General features: G+C 42.2%; 1 protein-coding gene and 1 pseudogene across 1 annotated transcript in view; both read left to right on the top strand.

Moving 5' to 3' along the window:
* VSIG10L2 (V-set and immunoglobulin domain containing 10 like 2) overlaps positions 1–14,026 on the top strand; it is an 85,940-nt gene that overhangs the window by 33,608 nt on the left and 38,306 nt on the right. Inside the window, exon 4 of the mRNA XM_040326356.1 lies at positions 12,636–12,911. Within this exon, the coding sequence (XP_040182290.1) occupies positions 12,636–12,911 (276 nt within the window). The remainder of the gene's footprint in view (positions 1–12,635; positions 12,912–14,026) is intronic.
* LOC120916602 lies at positions 13,389–13,494 on the top strand (annotated as a pseudogene).

Raw genomic sequence — 14,026 nt, 5'->3', positions numbered from 1 at the left:
CCTACAGTGCCTTGAAAAAGTATTTATACCCCTTGACATTTTCCACTCAAATGATAAATGGTTTTCCAAATGTTTTACAAATAAATATGTGAAAAGGGTGGGGTGCATTTGTATTCCTGAGTCAATACTTTGTAGAACCTCCTTTCACTGCAATTACAGCTGCAAGTCTTTTTGGGGATAACTCTACCAGCCTTGCACATCTAGAGAAGGACATTTTTGCCCATTCTTCTTTGCAAAATATCTCAAGCTCTGTCAGATTGGATGGAGAGCGTCTGTGAACAGCAATTTTCAAGTCTTGCCACAGATTCTGAATTGGATTTAGGTCTGGACTTTGACTGGGCCATTCTAACACATGAATATGCTTTGATCTAAAGTAAACCATTCCATTGTAGATATGGCTGTATGTTTAGGGTTGTTGTCCTGCTGGAAGGTGAACCTCCACCCCAGTCTCAAGTCTTTTGCAGACTCTAACAGGTTTTCCTCTAAGATTGTCCTGTATGTTACTCCACCCATCTTCCCATCAACTCTGACCAGCTTCCCTGTCCCTGCTGAAGAAAAGCATCCCCACAACATAATGCTACCACCACTATGTTTCACGGTGGGGATGGTGTGTTCAGGGTGATGTGCAGTGTTTGGTTTTCTGCCACATTTTAATTTTGGTCTCATCTGACCAGAGCACCCTCGTCCACGTTTGCTGTGTTCCCCACATGGCTTCTCTCAAACTGCACAGGACTTCTTATGGCTTTCTTTCAACCATTCTTCCATAAAGGGCAGATTTGTGGAGTGTATAACTAATAGTTGTCCTGTGGACAGATTCCCCCACCTGAGCTGTGGATCTCTGCAGCTCCTCCAGAGTTACCATGGACCTCTTGGCTGCTTCTCTGATTGATGCTTTTCTTTCCCGGCCTGTCAGTTTAGGTGGACGGCCATGTCTTGGTAGATTTTCAGTTGTACCATACTCTTTCCATTTTCAGATGATGGATTGAACAGAGATCTGAGATATTCAAATCTTGGGATATTTAAAAAAAAAAAAACTAACCCTGCTTTAAACTTCAACTTTATCCCTGACCTGTCTGGTGTGTTCCTTGGCCTTCATGATGCTGTTTGTTCACTAAGGTTCTCTAACAAACCTCAGAGGGCTTCACAGATCGGCTGTATTTATTCTGAGATTAAATTACATTAAATTTACTAATTAGGAGTCTTCTGAAGGCAAGTGTTTCCACTATATTTTAGTTTAGCTATGACTAAACACTAGATATAGTGTGAAACGCGTCAGCTGTCCGAGGCAACAATTGTTCAAGAGTGCGGCTGTCCAGAAATATGTTCTTGTTATTCCTAGATTTTAGTTTGGGGTATCAGAATAAAGGGGGATGAATACAAATACACGCCACACTTTTCACGTATTTATTTGTAATAGCAGGACTACTCGCAAAGCACAGCGCAATGTTCAGTAGGAAACAGCCTGTGAAGCCGCAAAGCTTCACTTCCCGTTTCCCTTAGTGAAGATGCTGGCATTTGCACCCGGAGCCGATTGATGGATCGGATTGGAGTGCCAACATCGCAGCTACAGTATTTAGGGATAAGTTCACTTTTTCTTAAAGTAATAAATGCACATCTTTTTGCACTGTAAAGCATTGTACCAGCGATCAGCAGATCGATGATGCCATGCAGGTTTCCTGCCCACTGTTACTATATCTGCTTGCCCGTACAGGTAAGCCGATACAAGCTGACAGGGAGACACCACAAGCTACCACAGTACTCCACAGCGCTGTGGTAGTTTATTGAGAACTGTAAGCCGACAGCCGCCAAGGATGTCAGGGCTTGTAGTTCATTGAAACACAGCTGTGTGAATGAATGACGTGGCCACAGGGAGGGGGGAAGCGGGGGCTGCTGCAGTATTGGGAAGATGTTACATGTTCCACCATAAATGTTCCACCATAAAATTTGGTGAAACTTTTAACATGTTCCCAAATGTGAATTTATCCTTTAAAAATTATGAAAAAAAAAACAGCATACCAGACCCGATATAGGATTTTAAGGGGAACCCCAAGCCCAAAATGTAAGAAAAAAAAATGGTGTGGGGTTCCCCCAAAATCCATACCAGACCCTTATGCGAGCATGCAGCCCCCCAGAACCCACTCCCCCCCCCCCCTTATGTGAATGAGTATGAGGTACATACTATCCTTACCCATTCACTTAAAAAGTAGGAAGACAGAACACAAGTTTTGGCAAGTCCCTTTTTTTTTTTTTTTTTTTTTACATTTTAAAAAAAAATGTCCCCCGTTGTAGATGCATCATCAATCACAATGCCTGCCGGAAACCCGAAAAAAAAAAAAAAACCCTCAGGTCTCGTCGAAGGCTCCCGACGTCTGCCATAGCTATGGGGTGGAGTTGGCCGGTAACGTCTCAAGGGGCGGGGCCACCTGGCAACGTCAACAGTTGATTGCCCCCTTCATCCATTAAGATCACGGCGGACTGCTCCTTGGCAACCAGCTCAGTGTGATAAATTAATGACCCATGCTCTCTGGTCCTTATTTCCTTAATCTGTGCCATCTATTATATCCCCCACAATACATACCCAAACAACCTACTAAACTGAGGACAGCTCTACAGGACTGGCAGATGACCTGGGCAGTGATCAGCGAAAGTTCTAGAAATGTTTTAGGATTAGAGAACTCTTACAGGATCTTATTGAGATGGTTTTATATTCCGCCCAGCTTGGCCAAATAAATTCCCACTTATCTATCCACTTATTTCAGGGCTGTTCTGTACCAGACTCAATGGTACACATCTGGTGGACCTGCCCTTGAGTTAATAGATTATGGGTAAGGGTATACAACCTCATCTGCTCTCTCCTCAATACCAGTCTATGCAAGAATCCATGGGAAGCACTTCTTTATAAGCCTGTTTTGAGATATTTTCAGAGTGAAGAGAACCCTAATTACAAATATTTTTATGGCCACCAGGTTGACCATCGCTAGAGTTAGGAAGACTCCCTCCTTGAACTTCGTCGAAGTCAAAAATTGAATAAATGGCGTAAAGATAAATAAGAAACTAACAACCATCGCAACGGAAACACACAGAAAAAAAAATATCAAAGCCCTGGATAATGTATTCACGACCTACAACTTCCAATAACGTCTTGTTTACTATTTTAAACATCAGATGACTTTGGCGTTCTCATGTTCTATGACACTTTTTTTTTTTTTCTCTCTCTATCCCTCATCTTTCCTCTCTCTTCTTCTTCCTTCTCTTGTACCCTCTCCCTCTACTTCTTCTTCTTCCCTCTTCTTTTCCTGCCCTCTTTACCTAAATCTAACTCCTCATTTAGCTGCCCCTCCAACCCCCCCTGACCCTGCCATTTCTTCTACAGGAAATGTCTATAGCCCCCTTTTGAAGCCCCCTTCAGGCTAAACCACCACCATGTAGCCCTTCAAGACCTCTGTGATTTCCCTATTTATCTTATTAACTTCAATACAACTCGCCTCCATGCATTCCCTTAACCCCCAAAGTTGGTTTCTTGCTCTACTTTATGGTTTACAGAATATATGTTTTTATGATGTTTTCATAGATTTTCTCTCTATCTCCTGTGTGGTTGTCAATGTATGCGTTGTAAACTTAAAAAAATAAAAATCTTTTCAAAATAAGTCACACAGCAGTGTTTGATTAACTTTTACCTAAGTGACAAAGAAACTAACACTTGTCCAAAGATTGCTGGACAGCTTGGCTTGTTACAGAAAATGTAAAATGAATGGATCTACTGGCAGTATTGACAGGTATTAAAAACATAGGGGGGGGGGGGGGACAAAATATGCTGTGTTAATGCTAGTGACAGACTACATCATGGATGTAATTCTAATTATTTAGTCATATTATACAGGATGTGCAATCTTCAGTTTTTAATCATGGGTTATGTGCAGCTACCTTCAGATGATTGGACACTAGCAGAAAGGAAAGCTGCAGGGACTTGGCTTAATTAATCCCAGCAAGCCTCCGTTTTTGCTAGTGTCCTTAAAGCGGGGGTTTAACCGAAAAACAATTTTTAACATTAGATTGAGGCTCATTTTGTGAAGGGGAATCGGGTGTTTTTTTTAAAATCGAAGCAGTACTTACCGTTTTAGAGATGGATCTTCTCCGACACTTCTGGGTATGGGCTGCTGGACTGGGCGCTCCTATTAGATTGACAGGCTTCCAACGGTCGCCTACAACGCGTCACGATTTTCCGAAAGTAGCCGAACGTCGGACTCAGACTCAGCTATCCAACGTACGTCGGACTGTGAAGACCTGAAGCCTAGATCATCCTTCATCTAATCGCTTAGAGTACCCAAATCTGATTTTATTATTGTGTTTTGTGGGTTTTAAAGGCCCACCCCTGGTTTTAATGGTCCTCCCATGTAGGTGTTTGGAAACTCTATCATTGGTGCAGATATTCTGCACGTTGCCTTCCTAGTTTACAGTTTTAGCCATGAACTGCCTTGTTTGTCTCCAGTTCCAGGTATTCCTAGTCGGTGCAGTAGGGTGCACTGAAATTCATAGGTTCAGTTTATCCAGACCAACGCTCAGGGAATGATTTCTCATAAAGTATGCCTTCACTCTTGAATGTTTTTTTTTTTCTTGATATGAAACCAGGATTTCTTTCCAAGCTGTGGGATGAATCTGGTTTCTCCAGTCCGGTATGGGTCAGCACTGGACCTTGAGGACCATCAAGGGTTTATTCTTGGCCTTATCACTTCAATTCAGAGAAAAATAGCCTCTCACTTTTTGGCAGAGCCTTTGTACAGGGTTTTACTTGCATTTGTTCTTCCTTAATTTTTTCCTAGTGATTGACTGGGATCTCAACCATGTTTTTCTGTCAGTTCCTTTGGACTGCCCCTGGAATTTGACAGGGACTTTTCCCTGTCTAGCTTTACATGTGTGATTGCCTTCTCATTACATTTTGGTTCTGCATGGCACGTTCCAAGGTAGACAAGGTTAGTTTGAGGCCATAGCTTTTTTTCTTCATAAGATGTCTTCTTCTTTATTCACCTGAACCAGGACTTGGTTTCAGTTTCTCTCTGTCCTGCTCTTGTACAACATCTGGAAGTTTTCTTTCCATTGGTTGGATGTGGTATTCACTGTTCTCTCTCAGCTGCTACTCCCTGCTTGTTCTTGCTTCTTCTGTTTGTACTTCTTGCTCCTCTTTTTTTACTTGGGCCTCATAGCATTTGTTTGCTGTGTTGTCCACCCCTCAGTTGGACTGCTTTTGGACATCCCTTGGTTAAAGAATACATTTCCTGTGTCCCATACTGTATTGTTAACAAAAGGGGTTTGACTTGCCAGTACAGGACACCGGTACCTGCCCTCTGTTCTTCATGATCTCCCCATTGCTACAAAACTAAGGGGTGTTGGGACTGGGAGGGGTTATATAATGGATTTTCCTTGCAGCTTTTTTTTTCCAGTGTCCAATCACCTGAAGGTAGCTGCATATGATACACTTAGATTAAATTAAAGCTGTGTCTGGTACTGTACGCTAAGAAATATGTTTTACTGATACGGCAAAAAACACTTTAACGCCAATTAGACATACAGTGAGGAAAATAAGTATTTGAACACCCTGCTATTTTGCAAGTTCTCCCACTTGGAAATCATGGAGGGGTCTGAAATTGTTATCGTAGGTGCATGTCCACTGTGAGAGACATAATCAAAAAAAAAATCCAGAAATCACAATGTATGATTTTTTTAACTATTTATTTGTATGATACAGCTGCAAATAAGTATTTGAACACCTGAGAAAATCAATGTTAATATTTGGTACAGTAGCCTTTGTTTGCAATTACAGAGGTCAAACGTTTCTTGTAGTTTTTCACCAGGTTTGCACACACTGGAGGAGGGATTTTGGCCCACTCCTCCACACAGATCTTCTCTAGATCAGTCAGGTTTCTGGGCTGTCGCTGAGAAACACGGAGTTTGAGCTCCCTCCAAAGATTCTCTATTGCAGGGATAAGCAATTAGCGGACCTCCAGATGTTGCCAAACTACAAGTCCCATGAGGCATAGCGAGACTCTGACAGCATCAAGCATGATTCCCAGAGGCAGAGGCATGATGGGACTTGTAGTTTGGCAACAGCTGGAGGTCCGCTAATTGCTTATCCCTGCTCTATTGGGTTTAGGTCTGGAGACTGGCTAGGCCACGCCAGAACCTTGATATGCTTCTTACAGAGCCACTCCTTGGTTATCCTGGCTGTGTGCTTCGGGTCATTGTCATGTTGGAAGACCCAGCCTCGACCCATCTTCAAAGCTCTAACTGAGGGAAGGAGGTTGTTGCCCAAAATCTCGCAATACATGGCCCCGGTCATCCTCTCCTTAATACAGTGCAGTCGCCTTGTCCCATGTGCAGAAAAACACCCCCAAAGCATGATGCTACCACCCCCATGCTTCACAGTAGGGATGGTGTTCTTGGGATGGTACTCATCATTCTTCTTCCTCCAAACACGGTTAGTGGAATTATGACCAAAAAGTTCTATTTTGGTCTCATCTGACCACATGACTTTCTCCCATGACTCCTCTGGATCATCCAAATGGTCATTGGCAAACTTAGGACGGGCCTTGACATGTGCTGGTTTAAGCAGGGGAACCTTCCATGCCATGCATGATTTCAAACCATGACGTCTTAGTGTATTACCAACAGTAACCTTGGAAACGGTGGTCCCAGCTCTTTTCAGGTCATTGACCAGCTCCTCCCGTGTAGTCCTGGGCTGATTTCTCACCTTTCTTAGGATCATTGAGACCCCACGAGGTGAGATTTTGCATGGAGCCCCAGTCCGAGGGAGATTGACAGTCATGTTTAGCTTCTTCCATTTTCTAATGATTGCTCCAACAGTGGACCTTTTTTCACCAAGCTGCTTGGCAATTTCCCCGTAGCCCTTTCCAGCCTTGTGGAGGTGTACAATTTTGTCTCTAGTGTCTTTGGACAGCTCTTTGGTCTTGGCCATGTTAGTAGTTGGATTCTTACTGATTGTATGGGGTGGACAGGTGTCTTTATGCAGCTAATGACCTCAAACAGGTGCATCTAATTTAGGATAATAAATGGAGTGGAGGTGGACATTTTAAAGGCAGACTAACAGGTCTTTGAGGGTCAGAATTCTAGCTGATAGACAGGTGTTCAAATACTTATTTGCAGCTGTATCATACAAATAAATAGTTAAAAAATCATACATTGTGATTTCTGCAATTTTTTTTTTTTAGATTATGTCTCTCACAGTGGACATGCACCTACGATGACAATTTCAGACCCCCTCCATGATTTCCAAGTGGGAGAACTTGCAAAATAGCAGGGTGTTCAAATACTTATTTTCCTCACTGTACATACACTTTAGATCTGCTCCAAGGCGTAAACTGGTTAAATGTTATTTCTTTAGCCTTATGAGGAACACAACTTGGTGGTAATTAAGCAATGTAAGGTTATGTTTCTGACTACAGAAGAAATGGACGCTAGGCAAACTGAAGGGCAGCCTTCTAGAGCACAGGTGGCAAACACAAGGCCCACGGGCCAAATCCGGCCCGCCAGACCTTGTCATGTGGCCCGGGCGCTACCTAAATTATTCTTTCGGGGCTTGTCTGCTTTTTCCCTAGTTTGGCAAGGAGAGCGATTATCTTTTTCTGTGTGTGGGGATTCCCTAATTTTTATTCAGCTTTGTGGGCTGCATAAGTGTATGACCTCAAAATGTGAATAATATGGTCCTCTAGAGCCACTTGTAGTAGTAGCAGCTGTACATGCATCTGCAACTGCCCTGGTGTGGGAAGACTCTGAGAATTTTATGCTCGGGGAAGTTCAAGCGTTCACGACAGCAGTTTTATTACAGGTATCTTTTTATTTATTTATTTTTTTGTCCTCCACAGTCCAAATGTGCAGATGCTGATGGGAACAAAGGGCCAGATCCACAAAAGGGATACGCAGGCGTATCTGCTAATACGCCGTCATATCCCTGTTTCTATCTATGCGGCTGATTCATAGAATCAGTTACGCATAGATATTCCTAAGATCCGGCAGGTGTAATAGTTTTACACTGTCGGATCTTAGGATGCAGTACCGCGGCCGCCGCTGGGGGCATTTCTCGTCGAAATTCCGCGTCGGGTATGCAAATGAGCACTTACGGAGAACCACAAAGGTTTTTCCCTTCGTTAATTCTCCGTAAGTGTTAGTTTGCCGTCGCAAAATTAGGGCTGCTTTTACAAAGTGTAAACTTAGTACACCATGTAAAAGTATACCCTTCTTTCCCGCGTTGCTGTCAAATTTTTTTTTTTTTTTTTTTCCCGCCGCATCTCTTTTTTACCCGTCGCGATTCACAAAACTCAGCGTAACGTAATGCAAAGCACGTCGGGAAAATAGCGTCGGGAGCATGCGCAGTACGTCCGGCGCGGGAGCGCGCCTAATTTAAATGGGACTCGCCCCATTAGATTGGGCCCGCCTAGGGCCGGACGGATTTAAGTTACACAGCTGCAAATTTCTAGGTAAGTGCTTTGTGGATCGGGCACTTAGGTAGAAATTTTGCGGCGGTGTAACTTAAATCGGAACATTTAAGTTAAGCCCGCTGGTTGTGAATCTGGCCCATAGTATGTTCTGTGGCCAGCTAGGGTTAGGGACAGGATGAAACTCCTTAACACCTCCATGCCCCACGTTGTGATGGTGGCAGATGCCGGTGCACAGCTTCTTTGTAGTCGCTGGAATGTCTTGGCTTCAGCTTGCACTGGACATTTTTGCAGCCGATTTGTTCCTTCTAATAGAAAGAACACATGCCTCATTCACAGGCTGTACACATTTTTTATTTCAGCATGCTATTCTCTGAGCTTCACAATCTTTATTTCTGGATCCATTGAGGAACACATATCCTTCCTCTCATCTCTTCTCGTTTTCTATTTGAACTGCTTGCTACCACTGGCAAGTTGTAAGGTGGGAATGGTTATATATCCTTGGGGGCTGGCCTTTATTTTCTATGTGCCTAGTGTCCATCTCTCCTGCAGGTGGTGGTAAAATCCTATGCTGCCCAATTGTTATTAAGCTGTGTCCCTCAATGGACTCAGGAAAAAAGATTTTACACAGTGCAAAAATACTGTCCTCTTACCAGCAGATCCAGGGGGATAGACAAAATAGGTGTAACGCCACTTTTTTGTTGAGAAAAAAAACAATCCCTTCTGGGTGATGTACATTTAGGGTTGTCCCGATACCACTTTTACTCGCCGATACTAATACTTTTTATTTTATTTTATTTTGACAGCGGCACTAATATGCAGTACTGATGAGTACACATGTAAATGTGGTGCGCCATATACCTGTTTATTATTACAATTCTTCTACAAAAATTGGAGCAAGTGCAAATGCTTGGTATCCGCACCGATACGTATCTGGACAACCATATGTACATTGCAAGGATTTTAAAAAATGTTGTTACCTTGTTCAGCTCTGAAGGAAAATCTGTTTGTTTCACAGTACACTTTGCAGACTGATTCTGAATGGGAGGGGCTGGTTCATTATAATCACCTCAAAGGTTCCCTGTAGATTACTCCCTTTTTTTGATTAGCCAACAGGCTAAACCAAAAACAAACTAAAAAAAACTGATTCCTCTCAAGCGAGATGGATGGAGGAATCATTCCTATTGGGACTCTCTGCTGCTAGAATTCACTCATCAGAGGCTGCAGCTGGCTGATTGACAAACATTTTTCAACAAAGTTGATATAACTACTGACTTCTGTCAACAGGCATTGAAACCCAAAATCATAGTGGTGTGATTTGAGACTCATCCTGCGCCCATCTCAGAATGTTATAGAAACACTCTATGGTGGGTGGCAGGGACTTTTTAGGGCACCAGCTCAAAAACAACACAAAAATAAGTTTTAACAAAGTTTTATTATTTCAAAGTTAAAACACAAATCCATTTGCACAGGCCATACGTTATTGCACCTCATATTTTAATAGCATATAAATATCATATATATCCATAGAAATGGCACAAAGGGCAGCAAATAAATCTAAAACATTACAAATATGGTGCCAGTACTACTTATGAAAACTATATCCCGCCCACATGCTTAATGCGTCTCCAGCGCTTCCTCAGGGAAAATGAGATGGACCTCCATGATGAAAATTTCGAATTTTTAAATTTTATTTCAGGTACTTATATCACGCCGTCAATTTATGCAGCGCTTTGCATATACATTGTACATTCACATCAGTCCCTACCCTCAAGGAGCTTACAATCTAAGGTCCCAAACTCTCATTCATACTTGGGCCAATTTAGACAGGATCTAATTAATCTACCAACATGTCTTTGGAGTGTGGGAGGAAACCGGAGTACCGGTTAACCGAGGAAACCCACGCAGGCACAGAGAGAACATGCATACTCCAGGCAGGTAATATAGTCGAAAAGTTTGGGGGGTAAATGTGGGATGATTGCCTGCGGGAAAGCATATACAGAAATTGGAGGAGCAAGGTTGGGTGGGACTTTACATGTATCATGTAGGGTTTTTAAGAAAAATACAGCAATCAAGAACATTTTAAAGGAAAATATACAATTCTATTTAACCTATATCCATAGAACAGTAATAATATCCAAAAACAAACAAGTTAAAAACACTATTGCAGTGTAACTTATCCAGATTGTTGTTATCCTGGTAAAGGAATATGTACAGTCGACCTACACGTTTCGTGTGATGGCCTGCTTCATCAGGGTCTCCGATTATAGGATATTTTTTATATATGTGTATATATACGCTGTAAAGATAAGGTATAGATATATTAACAACAGTGATCTTTTTGCATAATGACTAATTGTACATATTATATTACATTGAGGTTATGATTCAATAATTCAATTCAATAAGGGGGGGGGGAGGAGGAGGCAAGAGGAAGAAATAAAAATAAACAGAAATGCACTGTTTTATATATTTTTTTATCCCTTTACCAAGAAAACAACACCTTGGATAAGTTACACTGCAATAGTGTTTTTAAGTTGTTTGTTTTGGGATATTTAAACTTTTCTATGGATATATGTTAAAAAAAAAATTGTATACATTCTCCTCCTTTAATTTTTCTTGATTGGTGTATTTTTCTTAAAAACCCTACATGATACATGTACAGTCCCACCCAACCTTGCTCCAATTTTTGTAGAAGAATTGTAATAATAAACCGGTATATGGCCTACCACATTTATTACATCTGTCTACATCACAGTAACACAGACATAGCTCCAAATGAAGTAGTAGATGAATGATTCAAAGGATATAAGAAGTCTGGCTTCACAGTCTAAAAACATCACAATTCATTTATTTCCAACCCAGAGCAAGCTGAGGGGAGAAAGGTGAAGGCCAGCGTATAACCACAGGGATCCCATAGGAGCTGAAACAACATGAAAAAAAAAAAATATTAGCAAACCATGCAAATAAAAAAAATATTTGTTTTAACCCCCCAACTATTCAAAAATATTAGCAAAAAACAATCATTAATTACTAACGCAAAAACCACCAAAAAAAAACCAACCAAAAATCTGCAAAGGAGCCATCTAGCGGCATGACTGACCACCACCACTAAAAGCCAGCAATGTCGGCCATACCACAGGAGAAAGCCCCTTAAAGATCGAGAAAAAGGAAGGGAGACATCATATTAACACAAAAGTGTGGCCCACTGGCTAGACAATCCCCTTACAGCTCCAAATCTTCCGAAGGCACACATCAGCCCACACTGGTGGATCCCCAGGCTGTCACACATGTGCCCGACATGACCGAAATGGCCGGGGTGATGTCGCACACGTGTTGCGATGGCGGCATATTGTGGCCATCTTGAAAGGGGTGTTGAACAGGCATCTTGGAAACTTCCGTTGAACAGGCATTGATACACATGGATTGAAATTTGTGCGGTATGGCCGGCTTTAGTATTCTGATGAGAAAAGCTGCAGTTTCTGCACCAGTTTAGCAGTATTTAAACCTTGTAAAGTATGAACAAAAATCACTATTGCAGGGGATACCTAAAACTTCATCTAGACTTCTGGGAAAATCAGCGAGCCAACCACACAAGCAGAAAATTACACTTCTATGGGTGTTCTGTACCGAACGCTTCCAAGTTGCCATATTACATTGCATTTTACATAGAATTACAGTTGCTTCAGATTAAATAGGAAATGTATTTATTTTTTAATAACATTAAAGTGGAAGTAAACCCTCCTATCGTTTTCAGCCAAGGAAGCTGCCATCTTGGCCTCTGTTTATTCTACAACTGCCATGATGCTGCACATGTGATCAGTTATGAAACTAGCCATTGGATGGTTTGACAGTTTGGTTGAGAGCACAAGCAAATGTGACAGCTAGCATTTCCGGCATGCCGGGAATGTTAACTGTTTTTTGAAACTATCAAATCGATGGGTTTACTTCCGCTTTAAACTACAATCTGACTTGTGCAGTGATTGTATATGCTATATTATATTTTTATTTGCTTTTTTTTTTTTTGTTCCCTAAAAGTGAATTTATCCTTTGTATCAACAATTGATATAAAATTGCATAAGATGTCTGCACTGTCTCCCCGTTACAGAATGTCCCCTTATGACTAAAATACCAGAGCTGAAAATGAACTAGTTACTGACTTTATACATTTGGATTCTGTCCTTTTAGATGGTCCAGATGAGCCTACTATTACCATTGAGCCCTACGCCATAAGTGAGAACGGTTTTGCTGCCAACGAGATGGAGAAAGTCATCCTGAACTGCACAGCGTCTTCTAACCCTCCATGCGAGTATATCTGGTTCTACAATAACTCTCAGCTGGACACAGGACAAATGTACATCTTTCCCAGGATCATACGGACCCAGACGGGACTATACACTTGTTTAGCAAAAAACTTGCATCTCGACACGCGCACACAACTTACCATCAGGCTGACCGTCTACTGTAAGTAGCGTGCTTATTGATTTGTATTCCTTTAAAAAAACTTTAAAAAGGAGCTCCAGTCCAATGAGAAACATCTTGTCTGTCCATCCCCAGTGCCCAAAACATACCATTGTAAAAGCTGGTGTGTATGTGTTTAATTTACCCTAATGGGGAAATGTGCAGAGGCTGAAGGAGTCACTCAATCCTACTGTTCTCCCTTTTCCCATTTTCACAGCAAGTGGAGATACCACAGTATGTCCATGGTTTGGAATATTGAAATGTAGAGATTTAGCATAAAAAAAGAATGTTACAATATCACTAATTTAGTTTAGCTCACAAAGCTCGGTATCATTGCATGGTATGGGTATTTTTGGTGCTATATGCGATAATCCCCACCCGTGTGGAATACAGACAGCCATACTGGCGTTCCTTCAGGAAGCCAGCATCTTTGTTAATCGTCATCCAATATTCTGTTCAACTCTAATAATAAATATTTGTATAATTTCTCAGCCTTTTGGCTAAGATCAAGTGTAGTATCTGTTCTTATCAGTTGCCATAAGAGACACTATGCTGCTCCTATCAGGGAGGGCTATGCAAATCCTCTGTCGTGATGGTATCTAGATGGGCATATCGGCAGGGGCCGAACCTGAGTGCTCCTTGGTATTGGAGGCTAGTACTTGGTCCAGTCGGAGTGGGCCAGAAGGGTACTCCTGGTGAGGATGGGTGCTGCACTGGTCTGGCCGAAGGCTGGGGATTCCGACCTTTTGGCTAGGATTGGTGTGATCTCTGTTCCTAGCCAACCTAGATCAGGGTGTTGCCATGCAAATCCACTGGAATGATGGGGGGCCTGGAAAGGCTAGTATCGGTGGAGGCCGTATCTGGCGTCGGCAGATCTCCCCGAGAAAACCTAGAACGGATCCATATCTGGCAGGGATGGAGGTTGCACTGGTCCGGCTGAGGACCAGGCCCCAAGGGAGCCCATGGTGCATGTGCCCCTGGAGTGGCAGTCCAGGGGTGCCGTAACTTCATTGTGAGTGAGGAACACTTTGAATTGGCACCAAGGTCACCGCAGTTCACACCCTTTTTTCACACTTGCCTCTAGGGCTGAGCCTTTTGGCTAGGACCAGAGGAATTTT

Source organism: Rana temporaria, chromosome 10, assembly GCF_905171775.1.
Source record: "Rana temporaria chromosome 10, aRanTem1.1, whole genome shotgun sequence".
Classification (NCBI taxonomy): Eukaryota; Metazoa; Chordata; class Amphibia; order Anura; family Ranidae; genus Rana; species Rana temporaria.
Note: the sequence above shows the minus strand (reverse complement) of the source record. Positions and strands in the feature narration are given on the sequence as shown.